Genomic DNA, 21,170 nt, shown 5'->3' on the forward strand with positions numbered 1-21,170 from the left:
TTGCAGAGGAATTTAGGAGAGCTAAGTAATTTTCTGTTTTATTCCACCATCTTCCCATAATCCTTTTTTATAAATAATATTTTTCTTTAAAAGCTTCTTTTTTTCCTTGTTCTGTTGAAGAGGACGACAAAGTATTGTGTTGTTTCTCAACCCAATGAAAATTCAAGTGCATTTACCTTTACTTGTTTCCCATTTTTAGAATTATGACACAGACACATTACCAGAAGATTTACCCAGTCACTAAAGTCTAATATTTATACTGGCCATTGAGAACTCTCTAATTCCAAAGTTGGGAAAATTAGAATTCTCTCACACTTGTTTTTTCCCCTAAAGCAAAAATTCAACATATAGGCTAAAGAAGGATTTTATTTAAAGCATCAGCCTTTTGTTTTTGTTCTGGGCCTACAATTTCATCAGTGAAGGCTTTGATGATGTTAGATATTCTGTATTTTATAATCTACACTGCCATAGTGGTACAGGTCACTTCGAGATAGAGGACAAATTAGATGAATTTGAGAAATGTCATAAGCCTTGAATAAAAATTCATTATTATAATGTTGGAAAATTTCAACCATACAAAAGATTCTCTCTCTCTCTCTCTCTCTCTCTCTCTCTCTCTCTCTCTCTCTCTCTCTCTCTCTGTCTCTTTATCTTTCTGTCTCTCTCTATCTGTCTCTCTCTTTCTCCCTTTCTCTGTCTCTGTGTGTGTGTCTCTCTCTCTCTGTCTCTGTCTCTTTGTCTCTATCTCTTTCTCTTTCTCCCTTTCTCTCTCTGTCTCTCTCTGTCTCTGTGTCTGTCTGTCTGTCTGTCTCTCTTTCTTTCTCTCTATCCCTCCTTCTAAATTAGAACATTAGAAAAGTCATAATGCCATAACTTATTTAAGTGATAATTTGATCCTTTGAAAGGAAGAGAAAATATATGGAAATTGCTTTTTTTCTTTTTATCTGCTTTTGATTCAACAAGGAAGAATTGGTTGCTGAAGTTGATACAACACCACAGAATTGAATTAATTAGAGAGAAAGAGAAGAAAATTTGTGAAAATTTAACATGCACTCTAGATTTTTGATGTTCTTATTCAGTCATTTCAGTCATGTCCAAATAATATGTTCTATTAAATACTTTTCCAGCTCTACAATCTATACCCCCTTTTTGATTGGTCGTACTATAGAAAAGAAGCTTATTTTCATGCAGAAGGATAAAGCTAAGAACATAATAATGTAGATGTGAAACATAAAATGCAAATATATAATACATTACATTTAATGCCTATAAAAGGTGAGCTTCTGTTATTTTAAGATGACTATGCAACATTCCAGATGCAGTTGAAACCTTTTTTGTGAAATACGGAAATTATGATTACTGTTATTTGGAAGAGTTAAATGTTGTTTGAAGGTTATAAGCCTTGCAATAATTTCCATTTGACACACCTTTTGTTTTACTGACTATACAGTATGGACTGAGGACTGTGTCTGAGTCCCTTGTTCCTCTTGAATCAATTTGCCACAGTCTAGTTCCATAGTGAAGGTGGTTCCAGATGTGGAGTTGGATGGTTGAGTTTGTTTACACTGTTGTCCATAAAAAAACCCAAAAGCCTTGAAAGCAAAAGAATAGGGGAATATAATAAAAATAAGTAATCTAAAAACAAAAATGAAATCAAAACACAAACAAAATGAAACTGAAAATATGGACCAAAATTGTAAATATATACATAATTTTACATTTGTAAATAAATTGAATAAATTAAATCACTTCAAGAAAAAATAAGTGATAATACAGTATACACTTGTTTTTTATTAAAAATTTATATGTGTTCTCATTTAAATGGTATTCACTGTTGCCCTGTTATTTCTGACAAAGATTTCATTTTAAAGAGATGTCAGATTTATCACAAACTATCTATAATATTCAAAGTTCAAGAAAGACCTCCAGTTAAAATTAGCCTGGATTATTAAGTTTTTATATTATAGAAACATAATATAATTTTAATCATTTGTCTCAGTAGTAACCTGTAAAATATTAACTGAGGTTTTTTTTTTTTTTTTAAATAAATAAATAAAATAAAAACAATATTCTGTTTTTCTTTGGAATTAAATATCTTAAAGTAAGATAGTAGTTATATTAGTACTTCACTTATTATGTATTTGATTCAGGATTAAAAACTAATAACTTTTCAAAAGCATAAGATCCTAGAATTTTTAATATTAAATAACCATTTATGTCCTATTAAACATTTCTACAAAAATTGTATTTTCCCTTTGAGTTACATTTCTTAAAAATATGAATACCAAATCATAAAAAAAATGCCTTTATTTAGTGTAAACTTTATTTTAGATAGTTCACCATTCCTATTCAATCTTCCTTCAACTTTTTTCATCTTTTTCTAGTTTTTCCAGCTTATTTTTGTTAGGTCTATGTTTTAAGACAAAATAATTATTTGAGAAATAAATGTACTTGGAATTTCTTTACAGTTGAGCATACACTAATCAAATTTAGAAAACAAGATTTTTCTTTTTTCTTTTTTATATTAATGAACAATGTGGTTGGAGCTCTAGATCAATCTATACAATTATAAAAAGAATATTCTATGCTAATTTTCCCTCCCAAGGACTTCTATGGATATGTTGTATTACCTTTCGATGAAAAATAATACATTTCTTTAGAAAAAAAATTCATACTCAACTGTCAACTACCCTGCCCAAGCCACAAATGACTCACCTGTTCAACATCACTGTTCTTCCTTGATTTATATATAAACTCTCCAATAGCTACAAATACAGAAAGGACAAGTCCAGCAGCCAATACAATAAAGATGCCACCAATGTTTTCTACTCCCAAAGCACTGGCCTCTTTGCTGTCTTCCTCAGGGCAGCCATTTCCCCGCCACCATTTTTCTTTCATCATATGCAATTTTCCTTCCTCTTGTAGTTGAAGAATAGCTATAGTAATTTTATCTCGGTAAGGAGAGCCTGGAACATAAGATCATTTGAGTGATGTAGGTTTTACATATATGAATATATATATATACATATATAGGTATAGAGAGAACATATATATATACATACACACATATACATGTATAACATGTAAATATACATATATTACACAGAGACCTAGGCATACAAGTGTGTACACATATTAATATATCAGGTACATATACATGTATAACACGTAAACATACATATACATACACAGAGATACATGTACACACATGTGTGTATACATATATGAATATAACATAGTATTTACTGAAGGTAAATCATTAGAAGGAAACCAAAATACACTGGCAAAGGATAGTAAAAGTTAAAGGGAGAGTTTTCAGTCTAGAAAGAATTGTAAAATGTCAGGTGATAATTTGGTATACATTGGGTATGTTTATATGGAATAAGAATTATCTAAGCAAGAATACTATATCATACTCCTGCATTTAATTTTTAAATGAATCTTTTCCCATGCTACATAGTTCTAGAGTATTTGATTCTACTTCCTTTGACCTCTTGATGATATCTTAAGTTGGTGCAATAATTTAAGGATAATTTTCCAAATTTTCTCCTTTCCCCAATTTCATTTGACTTGTTAAATTATGTGCTTTTTCTAACCTCTCTCCTTCAGTCATCACAATGACAATTTGAAAGGTGCTTCTAAATTGCTGGGATAAGAAAGCAAAAGATTATAAATCTGTAGCATATATATTCAGAATTATCAAATTCCCATTACATTCCAAAATATACCTGGTACTTCAGCCTCCATTTCCAAGAGCAAGGTCATATCACTACATCTGTCATTCAGCGGAATGGTGGTGTACCTGAGTGGTTGGCTTGTCTCTAATAACCTCTACCCCATTCTGCTGTGATTCTCTCCACAGATTGTATGTTGGCTCAGGTTTCCCTGCAAGCTAGCAACAAAATGTTTACCCCGTTGACATTGTCTTCCAGTTGTCAACTTGCCTTGAGACCACTGTTTTGTTGAATATCACAGATCATCTTTGTTTCTCTCCACCATGTCTATCTGTTACTTCTCCTTACAATAAGCACCAAGTTCCACTAAGTTTTATTGTGTTTAGGTAAATAGAAGTTAGTGTTGGTGTTGAGATTCATGGGATGCACAAATCTTCAGTAATACCATTGCTGTTGCATTTCCTTCCTTCCATGTCTGATAGCATTACTCTGGCATTAAAGTCACTCAGAATTACAATCTTGTCCTTTTTTGGTATATCCATGAGAATTTCCAAGTCATTATAATTTTTTTTAGCCTCATCAAATTTCATCATGGTGAGAGCATAGCATTTTCTTGCAAGTGGCAATCACATTATTATGAGCCTGGCATTCACTTCTTTTGGGAGGTGAAATCTAGTTTGTTGATTAGATTAGATTGCACAGTGTTATGGGGACTGGCTTTATACCCCTGTTTTTGTTCTGATTGACCAGGGACAAGATCCCACTGATTTTATTCCCATAGTATCAGATCTTGAGATGGTTTCTTCTTTTCCTGGAACATCCCTTTTCAGAGTTTCCATAGACTTTGATCTTGTTAATTCCAGTTCCCAATTGTCCTCACTCCAAATACTGCTAGGCTTCAGGACTATATTTGGCTAACTTCTAGTGTAATATTGGACTGCTATTTACTTTTTGTCTTTATCATTTTATCTTATCTTAGATCCTTGATGAAATTCATCTCAATCAAAACTCTCCATTTGTAAGTGTAACATATCTTTTCAATGCATCTTTCATGAAATGATTACTGTTTCTTTATAAACTAGTTAAGAGTTTAGATGAAAATGAAATGTTGGGAGCGGGGTGTAACATTTTAGAAAGAGATTGTTGTGCAGCACCTCTTTCTATGAAACCAGAGGAGACCTATGTGTTTATTCTGTCATCTATTAGAATTTATGAAGAATATTATGTAACTGAAAAAGGATTGGGAATTATATTCTTTTATGAGAACTGTCAATATATTTTATGAGGAAATTATATAAGAGAAACTTTTTGAAAAAGCTGTGAGGAACTAACAGAATAATGTATTTGGGGAAAGACATCTCCCACCCCCATGTATAATGAAGAGAATAAAAAGAATTAATTTGACCCTGAAGAGAAATATATATATATATATATATATATATATATATATATATATACACACACATATATATATATATATACACATATATATATGTATATAAGATACTTAATGGGTTTTGATCATGTATTTAGACTGAGTTAAATGATTTGAAAATGAATTTCTAGAAAAATGAAGAATCATCTGGTGATATTGGTTATACCATAGTGTATGTAAATATACACATTTAAGTTTAGATATGATTGTTATCATTCAGTTATTTCAGTCATGTCTGATTTTCTGTGACCCCATTAGAGGTTTTCTTGGTAAAAATACTGGCGTGGTTCACCATTTCCTTCTCCAATGTGCCCTCATTTTACAATGAGGAACTGAGACAAATAGATATTCAGTGACTTGTCCAAGATCACACAGCTAGTAAATGTCTGAGGCAAGATTTGTATTCCCAATACCAGGCCAAAGAACCACTTAGCTGCCCAGGTGTATATATTATTTTAGGCTAAAATATAGGATAAAGTAGAGAGATAGAAAGTGTTCCTTATTCTAGGGGCACTACAAGCTAGATCAAAAAAAGCTGATCTGTTAGGACAAAGAGGGAGAACAATATCAGACTGTATGAGACTTGAATATGACTTCATAAATCACCTGTTCCTAGAAACCAATCACAAGGAGTGTAGCATGGATAAGCATGGATACCTTCCTTGTCCAACCATCAGGTCAAGGGATCATTTAACCAGTTCAACTCTGCCTTGCCTTCTGCTCTTGAGTCTCTTGCTCTTTTTTTCCTACCAAACTTATTATCTTCCAAATTCAAGCCTTGAATTACTCCCATCATCTTCTGCCTTCACTTCTATTCACATGCACCTGAATGAAACTACAGGAAAATGACAAAACTAAGCTTCTGGGTCCACTAAAAGTTTATGCTACATAATCTTAGTAAGTCCTTAAAAACTAAAGTAATCCTTTTATATTTCCCTAATCAACTCACTATCCCACTTATCATAGCTCTTCTATACCTTAATAATCCCATTTTACATCTACCATGACAGCCCCTCACCAACTGTACAAGTAGAGGACTCATATGTAGCATTTCACTAAAAATACCAAAGCCATTCAGATAGCCCCTTATCTCCTCTCACTCAGATGCCTTTTGCTACTCTCTCTTCCTTAATCTGTTTTATATAAAGAGGTTGTGTTTTCTTTTGAGCTACCATAATTTTGCTTTGCCAATCAAAGATATAAAGCAGAATTGCATTAGTTCAAAGGAAACATGAGATGCACAAATTTAGAGACATCTCCCTCCTAAATGGTGATAGGGATTATTTGTTCTTTCTGAGCTCCTATCAATATGAACAGCCACAGCTAGGCACACTGTATTTTGACCTGGACATTATTATGTCATTCTATTTCTCTTCAAGCATGAAGGAAAATAACAATAACAATATGAAAAGGTAGCTTTTCTTTTTGCCAAAAGAAGCCTTCTATCTGAAGAAATGATCACATTCCATCCTGTTTTTTTTTTCCCTAAATGATTGCCTCACGATTATCTCCTCTCATTTATTTTCAGTTTTTTTTTTTTTTCTTATCTACAGGCTGCTTTCCTTCTGCATACAACTATACCCATGTGTCTCCTATTCTCAAAAACCTTTACTTGATCTAGACATTACTTCTAGCTATATCCATGTCTCTCCTCCCTTTTATGGCTAAATTCTTTGACATGGCCATCTACAATAGGTAGATTTCTTCATTTCCTCCCTTCTCACTCTGAAAAACTGGCTTTCAACTTCACCAAATAAAACTATTCTCTCAAAAATAACTAATGACTTCTTAATTGCCATATCTATATGACCTTTTCTCAACCCTCACTTTTTTTGACCTCTGTGCAGCCTTTGATATTATTAATCATCCTTTTATTCTTAATAATCTCCTCTCTAGGGTTTTCAAGTATTCCCTCCTGGGTTTCTTCCTAGTTATCTTATCACTTTTTAGTTTCTTTAATTAGATCTTCATTCATGGTTCCCCCAAGCATCTTTCCTAAGCATTATTCTGTTGTATACAATTTTACTTAGTCAGCATATCGGCTCCTGTGGTTTCAATTATCATCTCTATGCAGATGACTCTTAGCTCTACTTGTGCAGCCCTAATCTTTCTCCTAACCCCACATCTCCAACTATCATTGGATAAATCAAATTGAATGTTTTGCAGACATCTTAAACCCAACATGTCCAAAACTGAATTCATTATCCTTTTCCAATCTCCATCTTTCCCCTTTTCCATATTTCCCTATTATTGTTACCATTGTCATCCTCTTATACAAGTTCACAACATAGGTGTTCATTCTCTTTAACTCTACATATCCAATCAATTGCCAAGTTTTACCATTCCTATCTTTGTAACATTTCCTTAGGTTTTTTTCTCCTATGACACTGTAACCACATTGATTCAGGGTCTCATCACTTCACATTTAGAATATTGCAATAGTTTGCTAATTGGTCTTCCTGCTTCAAGTTTCTCCCTGGTCCAATACAGATAACAAAATAATCTTCTTAAAACATGTATCTGATCATATTACCATATTTAATAAACTCCAGTGGATACTTATTACCTTGAAGATAAAATATAAAATCCTGTGTTTGATTTTTAAAACCTTTCATAATCCTTCCTACTTTTTCATAGCTGTTTTCTACAGACTCCTATATGACTCCCCTTAATTCCTCAATGATATTAGCTCCTGGTTCACATTTTTCCTGTCCTTTACAAATTCTGCCCATATATTGGAAGACTTCAACATACATATTAATACTCTTTCAAATACCCCAACCATTCAGCTTCTCAACCTAATTCACTTCCCATGAACTATTCATCTACTCCACTTCAGCCCCATGCAAAATTGGATTTTTTTTTATTTTGCCTTCATCCAGAAATGTACTATCTTTATGTTTAAGAGACATAATTTATTGACTCTTCACTGCTCCTCTTCTTTTCCTTACAAAAGTTTGTATTACACTGTGACCTCCAATCCTCGATCTTCAAATTTCTCCCAGTCCCTGCATTAAACATTCTCTTCTTTTTGCTGCATCTTGATCGTTTGAGGAATCAATTCATTGTTTTCCACTTTTGAATCCTTTTCTCTCTTATTATATCACTGATTATGCTCAGCCAAGCTTTAGCTTTGGACCACTTTCAATCTAATCACTTCTACTCTTACACATGTGCTACTGACAATGGGTAAATCACAAAAGTACTGTTCCAACTGGGTCCACTATAAATTTATATTATACAATATCAACTGGTCCCTCACTGTTACTGTGCAAGACTACTATATATCCCTTATCAACTTCCACTCTCCATAGTGACTCTTCCAAACATTTTCATCTTTCCTCAAGTTTTCCATGGCTTCTATCACTATCACTCTATCAGCTGAGAACTTTATCTTAAATTTTACAGAAAAAAAATTTAGTCTATTCATCATGTACTTCTTTTTCTCCTCTCTTCCTCACTTTTTATATCCCAGGGGCCTTCTGCCACTTTCTTCTTCTTCATCCTTATGTCATATGATGGAATGAATTTACTCTTTATCAAAGCTAATCCCTCAACTTCCAAAAGATTTCCCCCTCTATCATCCCTACTCTTTTATTTATTTTCCATCTTTCCCTCTCTATTGGCCCATTTCTTATTGCTTACAAACATGCCCATGTCTTCCTAAAAAATATCCAAAAAAATAAAAATTTTACTTGCTCCTTCTACCCCCATTATCATTCAGTTTTTCTTCTGTCTCTTGTCTCTATACTCCTCAAAAATTTGTCTTCAATAGGTGTCTTCACATTGTCTTCTACCATTGTCTTAATCCTTTACCATCAGGCTTCTGACTTTATTATTCCACTGAAATTCCTCCTTTCAAAGTTATTAATGATCTCTTAGAGGGGGTCAGAAAAACTCTGATTTAATTCTCCTTGAGTTCTCTATAATGCTTTGACACTGTTAATCATTGTCTCCTCCTTGATACTCTTTTTTTCTCTAGGTTTTCAGAATATCACTCTCATCTGATTCTCCTCCTTATCTGAGCACCCCTTCTCTGCCTTTGCTGAATTTTCTTCCAGATAACACCTTCTGATCATAGATATCACACAAAGTTCTGTCTTTAGCCTTCTTCTTTTCTCCCTCTATATGATTTTGATTTAGTGTTCTCATCAGCTCTCATGGATTCAATTAGGATTTAACTTAATTAGCATGAATATAATTTGCATAATTTAATTTAAATATGCTGATGATTCTCAAATCTACTTATTCTGCCCCAGACTTTCTATTGACCTCTAACCTCACATTTATCTCCAACTGCCTTTTAGAAATCTTAAATTGGATGCCCAGTAGACATATTAAAGTCAACATATCCAAATCCAACTAATAATCTTTCCTTCTAAAACCTCCCCACTTCCTACTTACCATTTACTATAGAGGACAATGCATTGATCCCAGTCCCTCAAATTTACAACCTAGGATAAACTCCTTATTTTTTTTTTTTACCCCACTCCCTTATTCAGTTTTACATTCCACAATTAAGGGGGAAAAAATAAATGATGTTGTATTTTGTCAAAAGTTTTGCTTTCCAACTGTTTGGACATGTATACATATATTGTATTTAATTTGTACTCTAACATATTTAACATGTATTGGTCAACCTGCCATCTGGGGGGGGGGGGAGGAGGGGAAAATTAAAACAAAAGATTTGGCAATTGTCAGTGTTGTAAAATTAACCATGCAAAAATCTGTATTAGTATAGTTTATTGATTGGTTTCCTGGTACAAATCCTATATAATTTAAAAATATATTCTCTTGGATATGTTTCTGTGGCCTCTTTGCTAATATTTTGCCAATTTTCTTTCTATACCCTTAGAGTGCTGGCTCTGGAGTAAAGAAGACCTTAGTTCAAATCTGGCCTCAGCTACTTCCTTAGTTGGTGTGACCATGGATAGTTATCTAATTTCTGTCTGCCTCAGCTCCCTCAGTTGTAAAAGGCGATAATAATAGGAACAACCTCACAGAGCTGTATCAAATGAGATCATATTTGTCAAGTGCCCGACAAAACATACAACAAATGCTTAATAAATGCCTGGTTCTTTCCATTTTACCTTTGATTCCTCTCTTCCTGTTTTAGGTATGAAGAATGTCATGAAAGAATTTAGTGGAATTCTTTTTCTCCCTATTTTTGTAAAGAGTTATTTTTAAAAATATTGAATTTAATTCTTTCTTGGATGTTTGATAGAAATTCATTAGTGAATTCATTTATCTATTAGATGGTCTAGAATAAGGAAGATGAGTTCAATTCCAGTCTCAGATATTTACTAGTTCTATAACTTTCAGCAAATCACTAAATTTCTGTTTGCCTGTTTCCTCATCTATATAATAAGGATAAGCATCTACCTTTCAGGATAATTGTGAGAATCAAATGAGAGAATTATTGCAAAGCAGTTGTGGCTAGTACATAGTAAGTGTTATATAAATGTTAATTGTTACTATTAATATCATTATCCCCTATATTTCCCATTTTGGAATTGATTCCATTTGGGGTTTTCTTAATGAGATACTGGAGTTATTTCATTCTCCAGCTCATTTTACAGAGGGGCTGATCTCTATCCAGTGAATATTTAAGGCTAGATTTTAACTCAGGTCTTCTGGTCTCCAAGCATTCCATATTGTATCCTCCAGGAGATTAGAACTTCCCTCTCACTTATCTTCAATTGCTCTTTGTCTCCTAACTGTTTCTATTCTACCTTCAATGCCCTTATCAGCAAAAATCTTACTTGATCTGCCATTGTCTCATTTTCCTCTGGTCTTTTATAAATAAACTCTTTGAGAAGGATAACACTTCAGTTACTCTCACTCTCTTAACTCTCTCAAATCTTGTTTCATACTTCATCATTTAATCAAAACTACTATTTTCACATATTAGTAATCTTTTGACTTTCAACTATGATATCCTTTCCTTATTCTTCACTCTTCTTGACATTTCTATGTCTCTGACACTTTCTATCACTCTCTTGGTTCCTATTCTGTATCTTACCTATTTCATTACTCCTCAGTCTCCTTATCCAAGTCATACTTACTAATTGGGAGTCTTCCATTAACCTCTATATTGTCTTCTCCCTAGATAAAATATTAATTCACTTGCTAATCTCACAAGTTCCTATGTATTCAATTATCATCTCTGGACTGATGATGCTCATGTCCTTATCAAGTTTTAATCTCTTTTCTGACCTCTAGCTTTCCATCTCCATCTGTGTAATAAAAATTTAGAATTGGATGATTTGTAAACATTTTAAAAACAACATGAATTAAATGGAACTCATCATCTTTCTCCCTAAATCTTCCCCTATTCTTTTTTTTTTTTTCCCTCTGAGGCAATTGGGGTTAAATTACTTTTCCAGGGTCACACAATCAGGAAGTATTAAGTGTTTGAGACAAGACTTGAACTCAGGTCCTTCTGACTTCAGGGCTGATGCTCTATCTAACTCACTCTCTTTCACCCCTTACTTGTTAGACCAATCTGTATTCAAGGCACTTTAATTTTACTTACATTGAATCTTTCTTATATAACTCATTCTCTCCTCTGAAACGGCCTAGGATAAGCCTTCATTATTTCATATTTAAACTATTGCTTTGCCTCTAGATACTTTCCCTACCTCGAGGATCTCCCTATTCCATTCGTTCTCCACCATATGTTAAAGTGATATCACTAGAATGCAAATTGCCATATATAAAATGTAATCCCACCCTCTCCTCTCAGCCAATAAAAATCACTGACTCCCTATTACCACCATGATCAAATAGAAAATTATATTTTCTTTTTACATTTAAATCCTCTTTTTACATTTATATCCCTGCAAAACTTGCCCCTCATCCCCCACCTTTTAAAATCTTTTTTCATCCTGTCTTCCCTTTTTGCACACACTCCATGGCCAGTAACACTGTCCTCCTTGCTATTCCTTGAACAAGCACTTGCTATTCCCCATGCCTGGATTGCTGTCCTTCCTCAATTCTGACTCCTGGTTTACATAGTCTCCTTCAAATTTTAGTTAAATCTCAGCTTCTATATGAGCTATTTTCTGATTTCTCCTTAATTCTAGAGCTTTCACTCTTTTAATTTTTTTCTTTTTGATCAGTATAAAACTTGTTCTACATAGTTGTTTATATGCTATTTCTATATTAAACTGTGAGCTTCTTGAGAACCTGGATTTTATCTTTTGCCTTTATTAATGTACAGTGCTTGCCTTATAGTAGATACTTAATACATTTTTGTTAACTAGATATTTTAATCTGTATAAATACCCTGACTTCCATTTATTTGAATACATAGATTTATTTGCTATTTACTATTTGTGATTGTCTTTTGCGTAATTAGCATTTAGTGGCAAGGGAATAGAACCTTTGGCTATAAGCTTTACAACTTACTCTTTAATAGATATATTTAAATGAAAATAGACAAATTTAATTTTAGTTCAGGACCACTTTTCTGAGGAGAACAGACTAAAAAATTTGGAGACACATTCTCCTGTTCTTCCTCCAGGTAGCTCTTGTCTTCTTTGAAGAAAAGTAGGTGAAATTCCTGAGTTATCTATCAAAACCTGACCAGGAATCATATTTAGAGATTCACAAAACCTATAAGAGTAACAGGCACACTTTATACAAGGAAGACTGGTTGAAGCCTAGGTTAAATAGGTTAAACACGTGATAATTCAATTATGTTGATTAATGAAATAAAGGGGGCAAAAAAACTTACTCCTAGCTTACTTCTATCTTCCTAACAAGAACGAAGGCATCCACTGCCAAAATCATGTACCTTTACCATCTTACCAATAGGGGTTCCCACTCCATAACCTTTGGAATCAATGAGTCCTCCAATCTGGGTAAGGTTGCAGTTTCTCTGGGTCACATACTCAATACTAGTAGACTCCATCAGTAGAGCATAGTCGGTAGTGAGTACACGTTGGATACCTTCATCATTCTTTTTTACCAAGGCTGTCTGTTGCCTGCTGCTCATGAAAGCCCACATTTTCTCATAAGTGGATATCTTTGATTTCTGTAAGGAGAGAGAATGTAGCAATAGAAAGATAACAGAAAAAATATTCTGTATTATGCCAAACTTCTTTGTTCAAATAACACATCCTTTATGGAGCAGGGTGGGGGAGGGAACCCTAAGTACAAGGTAATGATTTTCAAACAGAGAAGTTGAAATAAATATTAAGAAGAGGATATGAGGTTTATTTTTGTTGAATTATTTGCATAATTACCCAACTCTCCCTCTTCTATTTTGGTTAGGGAGAGAAAAAGATTCTAGAATTAAAACATCACATGTCTAATTGAAAGTGAAGTGCAATGATCTTCTGAAACAGCTTACTCACTGGCTGGCCAAGGTTTTAAGATATTTAATAAGTACTAATAAAGATGTATTTGGCTTAACATCTAACCAAAAGCATTTTTAAATGTATGCGTCTTGGAGAGTATTTACAATAATAGAAGAATAGCAATAGCAAGCAATCCCAGTAATTATAGTATCATTTTTAGTAAATTGTGAAGAATTGAAAACTAATAAATAAAAATTGTTTTAATTTGCATTTCTGTAATCAATAGTGATTTAGAGCATTATTTCATATGAGTAAAATGGTTTTAACTTAATTAATAGTCTGTTCATATGCTTTGACCATTTATCAATTGGAAAATGGCTTGTATTCTTATAAATTTGAATCAATTCTCTATATATTTTAGAAATTAGGCCTTTAGAAGCAATGGCTATAAAATTCCTCCTCTCCTCTCCTAGCTTTATGCTCCCTTTCTAAACTTGGCTGCATTTCATAATGTTCTCTAGTTTTTCTTTGGCCATAAATATCTCCTTTCTCCAAAGATTTTATAGTAGACCATCTCTTGCTCTCCTAATTTGCTTGTAATATCATTTTTTATGCCTAAATCAGATGCCCATTTTGATCTTATTTTGGTATGGTGTGTGAGATGTAGGTCTTTGCTGAGTTTGATACATTATTTTCCAGTATTACCAGCAAATTTTTGCCAAATAGAGATTTCTTATTCCCAGAAGCTGAAGTCTCTGAGTTTATCAAACACTAGACTCTATCCTTGATTATTTTGTCATATATATCTAACTTATTCCACTGATCAACCATTCTGTTTCTTAACCAGTACCAGCTGGTTTTGAAAGGAGTTATGTCTAAAAGGAATAAAATGTTTTTGTTTTATTTTGTATTTTCTTCTTGTGCTGTTAGGAAAACCTCCTGAGAAGTAAGGAATGAGTAAATGAGAAAGTTCAGTATGCTTATGAGAACTTGTGTTCACATGGCAAAAGCATTTTCATTTTTACTTATCATGGAAAGAGAGAGTCAGACAGAAAGAGAGACAGAGACAAAAACATATCCAAGGACTGGCAGAAACATGAGATGGTCCTCTCACAGAAAAATACCAATAAAGTAAATACTCTGCATTCCTTTTCCAATCATCCAGTCTTATTGTTGCCCAAAATTGTTTACTCTAAAATTTTCATATTATTCAGATTGTGTTTTGGGTTTTTAATAGATAAAGATATCAATCACAATTTGGTTTGAGCATTTTTATTTGTGAACAAAGAGTTTGTTGTTATGTTGTTCCTTCTTTATTTTTTAAAGACAGTTATCAAGCCCTATCTCTCCTAGACAATTGCCTATTAGAAATCTTGAATCGATGTCTTACAGACATCTTATACTCAGTATAGACAAAAGTGATCTCAGAAACCTTTCCCGATTCCCGCTTAATTTCTCCAATTAGCCCTGCATATAACTTTTTATACAGAATTGTTTCTATATCATTTCCTCCATTAGACTGTGAGATCATGGAAGGCAGGTGCAGAGGTTTTTGGTCATCCTTTGCATCCTCAATACTTAGTGTCTGGCACATAGTAGCCTGTCAATAAATGCTTGATGACTGTTATCAAGTTTATATATGAGTTACTTCTTTGCCATTCAATACTTTTTTTTTCTCTTTCCTGTCTAGATCTCATTTCAGTTAATTGACAGATGTTGAGAACTTATTATAAGAAATAGAAAGTTCCCTGGGCATAAGGGTTTCTGTTGGGAAGGAACACAAATCTAGTACAAGTATTTCCATGCTCAGTAATGAAGATCCAGAAGAAAGTAAGCCACTGAGTCCATTACTGAACTTGAATTTATGGATTCAAATCCAATCAGAATATATAGTCCCTTCTCTTTGAAAAAGACATTTCTTTAATAGAGAAGCTAAAGGAGTCCTCATGACTTAAGTTAATGCATTGGTTAAAGATTGCCTCTATCCCTTCTTGATTTAGATGATTTGGGGTAAAGCTGAAGAGACTGACATACTTTTCTTAATCTCAAATAAGATTTTTTTGGGGGGGGATTCCTATATTTCTCTGCATTTGCATTCATGTTAAAACCACTAAAGTATCAAAAAATTTATGGAATTTGAAGAATCTTATAAAGTTCTTTTTAGAAGTTCTCTTCTCTTTCCTTCTCTCTAACGGCTGTCGGCACATAAGCTTCCATTAACCTAGAAGCGGTACTATTTTTGTTTGTTTATATCCATTATGTTCACTTATGCTAATACAAGGCAAAATAATTAATTATTAAGTGAAATTTTGTTTCCTGTTATCTTTAGCCTCACAATGAAGAGAACCTTCCATCACCTTGGCTGTGAAGAGTTCTTCCTTTTTCATTTATGCAATGTATTTCAGCATTTATGAGGCCCAGTCACTCCAGTAGTAGAAAAATCCAACTGTTTATTAGACAAATATCTCATACTTAGATTATTAATAGATTAATATTTTTAATTGTCTAAAGTATTTTTTATATTCACTATTCTTTTATATACCATTCCAACATGTTGTTGAAGGACTGGAAGAAGTCCAACACAAAACTCAAAACAATTTTGTATATTTCTTTGTTTCATTGCTTGCCTTGTTCAGGGAATTCTTCATTTAGTGATTGTGCTTAGCTGATTGGATCTCAGCAATCAGAATCAATTGACAGCACTAGATAAGAAAATCTGCTAAACAAAACTCTCTTCACACTTATAGCTGGGCTTCCTAAACTTTTCCCACTCACGACTCCTTTTTTCCCCACTTTTTTCTATGATCCTGACTATATAGGTATATAAAATAGGTGTGGAAATCAAACATTTACTGATAATAAGTTATAATTTCATGACCCTCACATTCAGTTACAAGATCTCATATAGAGTCACAACCCAAAGTTTAAGAAGCTGGGGCAGAGAGAAAGCCAGACAATAAATTAAAAAACTAGTTGAAATAATTTGTTAGGATTACTAGGTTGTCTGGACAGTGACAAGGTGAGAATTCACCTAGTAATCCTAATAATAATTGAATAAATTTAGCAAAGAAAGCGAGATGATATAAAATAAATTCACAAAATTTGTCACCATTTCTATGCATTGTCAACAAAGATATGTAGTAAGAAATAGAAAAAGAAATTTCCTTTAAAATAACTCTAGGCAATATAAAATATTTGGGATTCTATTCTCCAAAACAAATCCAGGAACTATATGACCATAGTTACAAAACTTTTTACACAAATAAAGTCAGATAAAAAATTGCAACACTATCAATTGCTCATCGGTAGGCTGAGCCAACATAATAAAGATAACAATTCTACCTAAATTAATTTACTTATTCAGTACCATCCCAATCAAACTACCAAAAATTATTTGCAGAGCTAGGAAAAAATCATGTACATCATTCATCTGGAAGAACAAAAGTTTAGAACACTAAGGAAATTGATTTTAAAAAAAATACAGAGCAGCATGGCCAAGTCATACCAGATTTCAAACTATTAAAAAGTGGTAATTACAAAAAAAAACCCCAACAATTTGGTACTGGCTAAGAAACAGAGTGGTAGATCAGTGAAATAGGTTAGGTACTAAATGACTATAGCAATCTAGCATTTGATAAACCCAAGGATTTCAGTTTTGGGGATAAGAACTCACTATTTGATAAGAATTGCTGGGAAAATTATAAAAAAAGTATGACAAAAATTAAACATAGACCTACATCTCACACAGTAAGTACATCAAGGTAAGTTTAAAATGGGCAATGCTTTACAGATAAAGGTTGATGTCATAAGCACGATAGAGAAAGCATGGAATAATTTACCCTCCAGATCTATGGAAAAGGACCAAATAAGAGATAAAGAGCATTACAAAATATAAAATAGATAACTTTTAGTATATAAAGTTGAAAAGGTTTTTGGATAAACAAAGATAATGAAGCCAAAATTAGAAGAAAAGTAGAAAACTGGAGAGGGGAGGTGAATTGTATAGCAACTATCTCTGATAAAAGCCTCATTCTCACCCCCCCCCAATATATAGAGAACAAAGTCAAATTTATAAAAATATAAGTCATTTACCAATGATAAATGGTCAAAGGATATGTACAGGTAGCTTTCAGATGAAGAAATCAAAGCTGACTATAGTCATAAAAAATGCACTAAATCATTCTTGATTAGAAAAATGCAAAGTAAAACAAATCTGAGGTATCACTTTGTATCTATCAGGCTGGCTAATATGACAAAAAAAAAAAAAAGAGAGAGAGAATTGACCAATGTTAGAGGGGATATAAAATAGTTGGAATACTAATGCATTGTTGGTGGAGTTGTGAACTGATCCAACCATTCTGGAGACCAATTTGGAACTATGCCCAGTGAGCTATCAAACTGCATACCTTTGATCTAGCAATATGCTTACTAGGTCTATATCCCAAAGAGAGAGGAGAGAGAGGGTGAGACATACATATATATATATATATATATATATATATATATATATATATATATATATATATATATATATATATATATATATATATATATATATATATATACATGCAGAGAGAAAGAGAGAGACACAGAGAAAGAGAGAGAGAGACTAATAGGTTATTCTCTCTATTAATACAAATAACAACATTATTGAATGATGAAGTGTAAATGACTTACCTATGCTCAGCAATATAGTGATCCAAGACAATTACAAAAGAGTCATAAGGAAAAAAGCAATCTGCCTCCAGAGAAAGAATTGATAGCATATATTTAACTATATTTCTATATCTACATTTATGTCTATATCTTTTTTCTAAATCTGTCTATATAGCCAGATATGCCTAATGCAGAAATTATTTCCTCTGAATTATACATGTAATGGGTTTTTGGATTTGAGGAAGGGGAAGGGAAGGTGGGAAAAAGAGATTTTAAATCTGAAAATAAAATTGATTTTAAAATATAAGGCATTTCTTTCTAGAACTTTATTATTAGTGATTAGTCTTTTCATCTGAGGTTAATTAAAATTCTTAATGTTATTTTCTGTTTTCACATTATTTAAAAATTCCTTTCTATTCCCATTCAATATTTTCTAAGGATTTATCATATTTAACTTTTCTAAAACTCTGTTCATCTTCTTAATTTCTTTATTTTATGATTACATTTATTTAGGTCTGAAAGGGTAATTTGAGATCCCTCACTATTGTAGTTTTATTGTGTTTCTCCTGTAACTCATTTAATTTTTCCTTTAGAATTTGGATGCTATGCTATTTATTAATTAATTTATTATCTATTGTACTTTTGAACAAAATGTAGTTTCCCTGATTCTCTCCATTAATTAGGTCTACTTTTGCTTTTGCTTTATCTGAACTCATGATTGCTATCAGTGCCCTTTTTACTTAAACTGAAGCATAATAATCATTCCATCCCCTTATTTTAATTCAAAGCTTGAAATATATTTCTTATAGCAACATACTACTGAATTCTTGTTTCTATTACATTCTGCAATCCTCATCTGTTTAAGTGATCTCATCTATTTTTTTCCTATTCAATTCATAGCTATGATGACTATTTATTTCCCTCAACCCTAGTCTATGATAATTGTCTTATTTTTTTATCCTGTCTCTTCCTTTTACTTCCCTTAATCTACCCTCCTTTTTTATCCTCCCTTCTCTTACTCCTTTCACTTCTATTTCTCCATTGAGTAGATGAATTTCTGCACTCAACTGCATGTATATGGCCTTTCCTTCAACCAGTTCAGATGTGAATGAGTTTTATATGTTGTCTGCACTTCCCTTTATTTTCCCTTTCATTATATACATTCTTCCTTGCCCTCCATATATATGAGATAATTTCCCCTATTTCTGTTTCACCCTCCCTTTCCCCTTCTCTTTCCTCCACTTTTTTTTACCTTTTCATTTTTTTTTTTAGCATCCCCACATAATAGAATCATATCCATGTTCTAAGTAGAATCCCTCTAATAGCCTTCATAATAATAAAAAAAAAAAACTTCTGAGGGATTAAATGTATCATTTTCCCCATATAGGATTGTAAATAGTTTAATCTCATTTAGTCCCTGTCAGTTATGCTTACCTTTTAAAGGTTCTGAATGCCCTGTTTGATCAACAATATGTTTCTTGCAATACTTGGAAGTGAAAGCATAATGTTGACAAAATCAAATATAAGTTTTGTGTTTGAAATGTTTTTTTTTTTTAATTCACCTCTGTGCTTTTCATCAGGAATATTTGAAAGTCATCTACTTTATTAAATATCCATTTCTCTATAAGATTATACTCAGTGTTGCTGGATATGCTATTTTTGGTTTTGATCCTAGTTCTCTGCCTTCTGCAATATCATATTCCAAGCCCCTGTTCCTTTAAGTAATTGTTGTTATTTAGTAGCTTCACTCATGTTTGTTTGTGACCCCATTTGGGTGTCTTCTTTGCAAAAATACTGGAGTGATTTGTTTTTCTTTCTGCAGCTCATTTTACATAGCAGGAACTAGTAGCTAATAAGTGTTTGAATCTGAATTTGAATTCAAAGATGAATCTTCCTCATTCCAGAACCAGTTCTCTACATAGCCATCTAGCTACCCTTCTTTAAAGTGATAACTGAAAATTTTTTTTGTGATCCTGAATGTGACCCCTTTCTTTCTGACTGATTATAGTACTTTTCTTTTTAACCTGAGAGTTCTGAATTTTGCCTTTGATTTTCCTTGGAAAATCACTAAGAGGAGCCTAGTGGATCTTTTCAGTTTTTACTTTGCCCTCTAGTTCTAAGCTAGCTGCATAGTTTCCCTTTATAATTTCTTGAAATATGGTGCCTCTTCTCTGTTTGTGTGTGTGTGTGTGTGTGAGTGTGTGTGTGTGTGTGTGTAATTCCTTTGAGAAATGTGCATTCTCAAATTTACCATGCACAAAAATTTGTCTTATTCTATAATTCTATTATTCTTAAGTTCACTGCCTCTGCTTACCTCTATTTTGCTTCATTTTTTTGTTTTGTTGTTTCATCTGGGATCTTTTTCAGATATTTGTTACCATGTTCCTCTACATAATTTCTTATTGTTATCTTTTTTCCAGACATGTGAAATGAATTATATTGCCAACTGTATGGTATAAAGGCCGAAAACACTGATTCTTGGTCACCTGACTGCTCTTCTGGGATGGGTAGAGGAAAGGGCAGTATTTTGGGAGATTATGCAGAAAATGAAAAAGTATGCTGGGCTTTTATTGGTTTGCTTCCATTCCCTGAAGAATGGGTTGAAGTTAGGGAGTGGAAGATCTCTAACAGGTTTCTATGAAAGCTTTAAGTTGTTTTAAGCCTAAAGCCCTATGGGTTCCTATCTATTTCTTTGACTTGTAGAAGCAGTCACATCTGACTGACAAAGATGACCTATGCTAACAATAGTATTGTTAGAAACCAATTTGCCAATCTTTATCTTTTCTTGTCATGTCTTCTAAGCTACTCTAAGTATGTCTTGCATGCTATTTGACTTTGTCCTTCTTTACCATTGCTTATCTTCTCACTTCATTTCTTGTGATTCCTTTTCCACTCTCCCTTACCCACACCATGGATTATAGATTTTATTTTTAGTAGATTATTATTTTTCTTATTCAATTACATAAAGGATAGAGGTTAATTGTTATTTTCATGATTATTAATCTTCAATTTACCTGTAAATTCTTATGATTCTACAAATAGTAAATCTGACAAGGACCTATTATATGAAAGAAATTAGTAATGAAACTGATCCCACAAATT

At 32.8% G+C, this 21,170-nt stretch overlaps 1 protein-coding gene across 1 annotated transcript in view; it reads right to left on the reverse strand.

The window, feature by feature from the left end:
* Positions 1 to 632: 632 nt before the first annotated feature.
* GRIK1 (glutamate ionotropic receptor kainate type subunit 1) overlaps positions 633 to 21,170 on the reverse strand; it is a 99,122-nt gene continuing 78,584 nt past the window's right edge. The window contains exons 14-16 of the mRNA XM_074300518.1: positions 12,922 to 13,147; positions 2,716 to 2,966; positions 633 to 1,592 (exon numbers count right to left, since the gene is read on the reverse strand). Coding sequence (XP_074156619.1) covers positions 1,443 to 1,592; positions 2,716 to 2,966; positions 12,922 to 13,147 — 627 coding nt within the window. The 3' untranslated portion in view covers positions 633 to 1,442. The remainder of the gene's footprint in view (positions 1,593 to 2,715; positions 2,967 to 12,921; positions 13,148 to 21,170) is intronic.

The sequence above is a fragment of the Sminthopsis crassicaudata genome, chromosome 3 (assembly GCF_048593235.1).
Source record: "Sminthopsis crassicaudata isolate SCR6 chromosome 3, ASM4859323v1, whole genome shotgun sequence".
Lineage (NCBI taxonomy): Eukaryota > Metazoa > Chordata > Mammalia > Dasyuromorphia > Dasyuridae > Sminthopsis > Sminthopsis crassicaudata.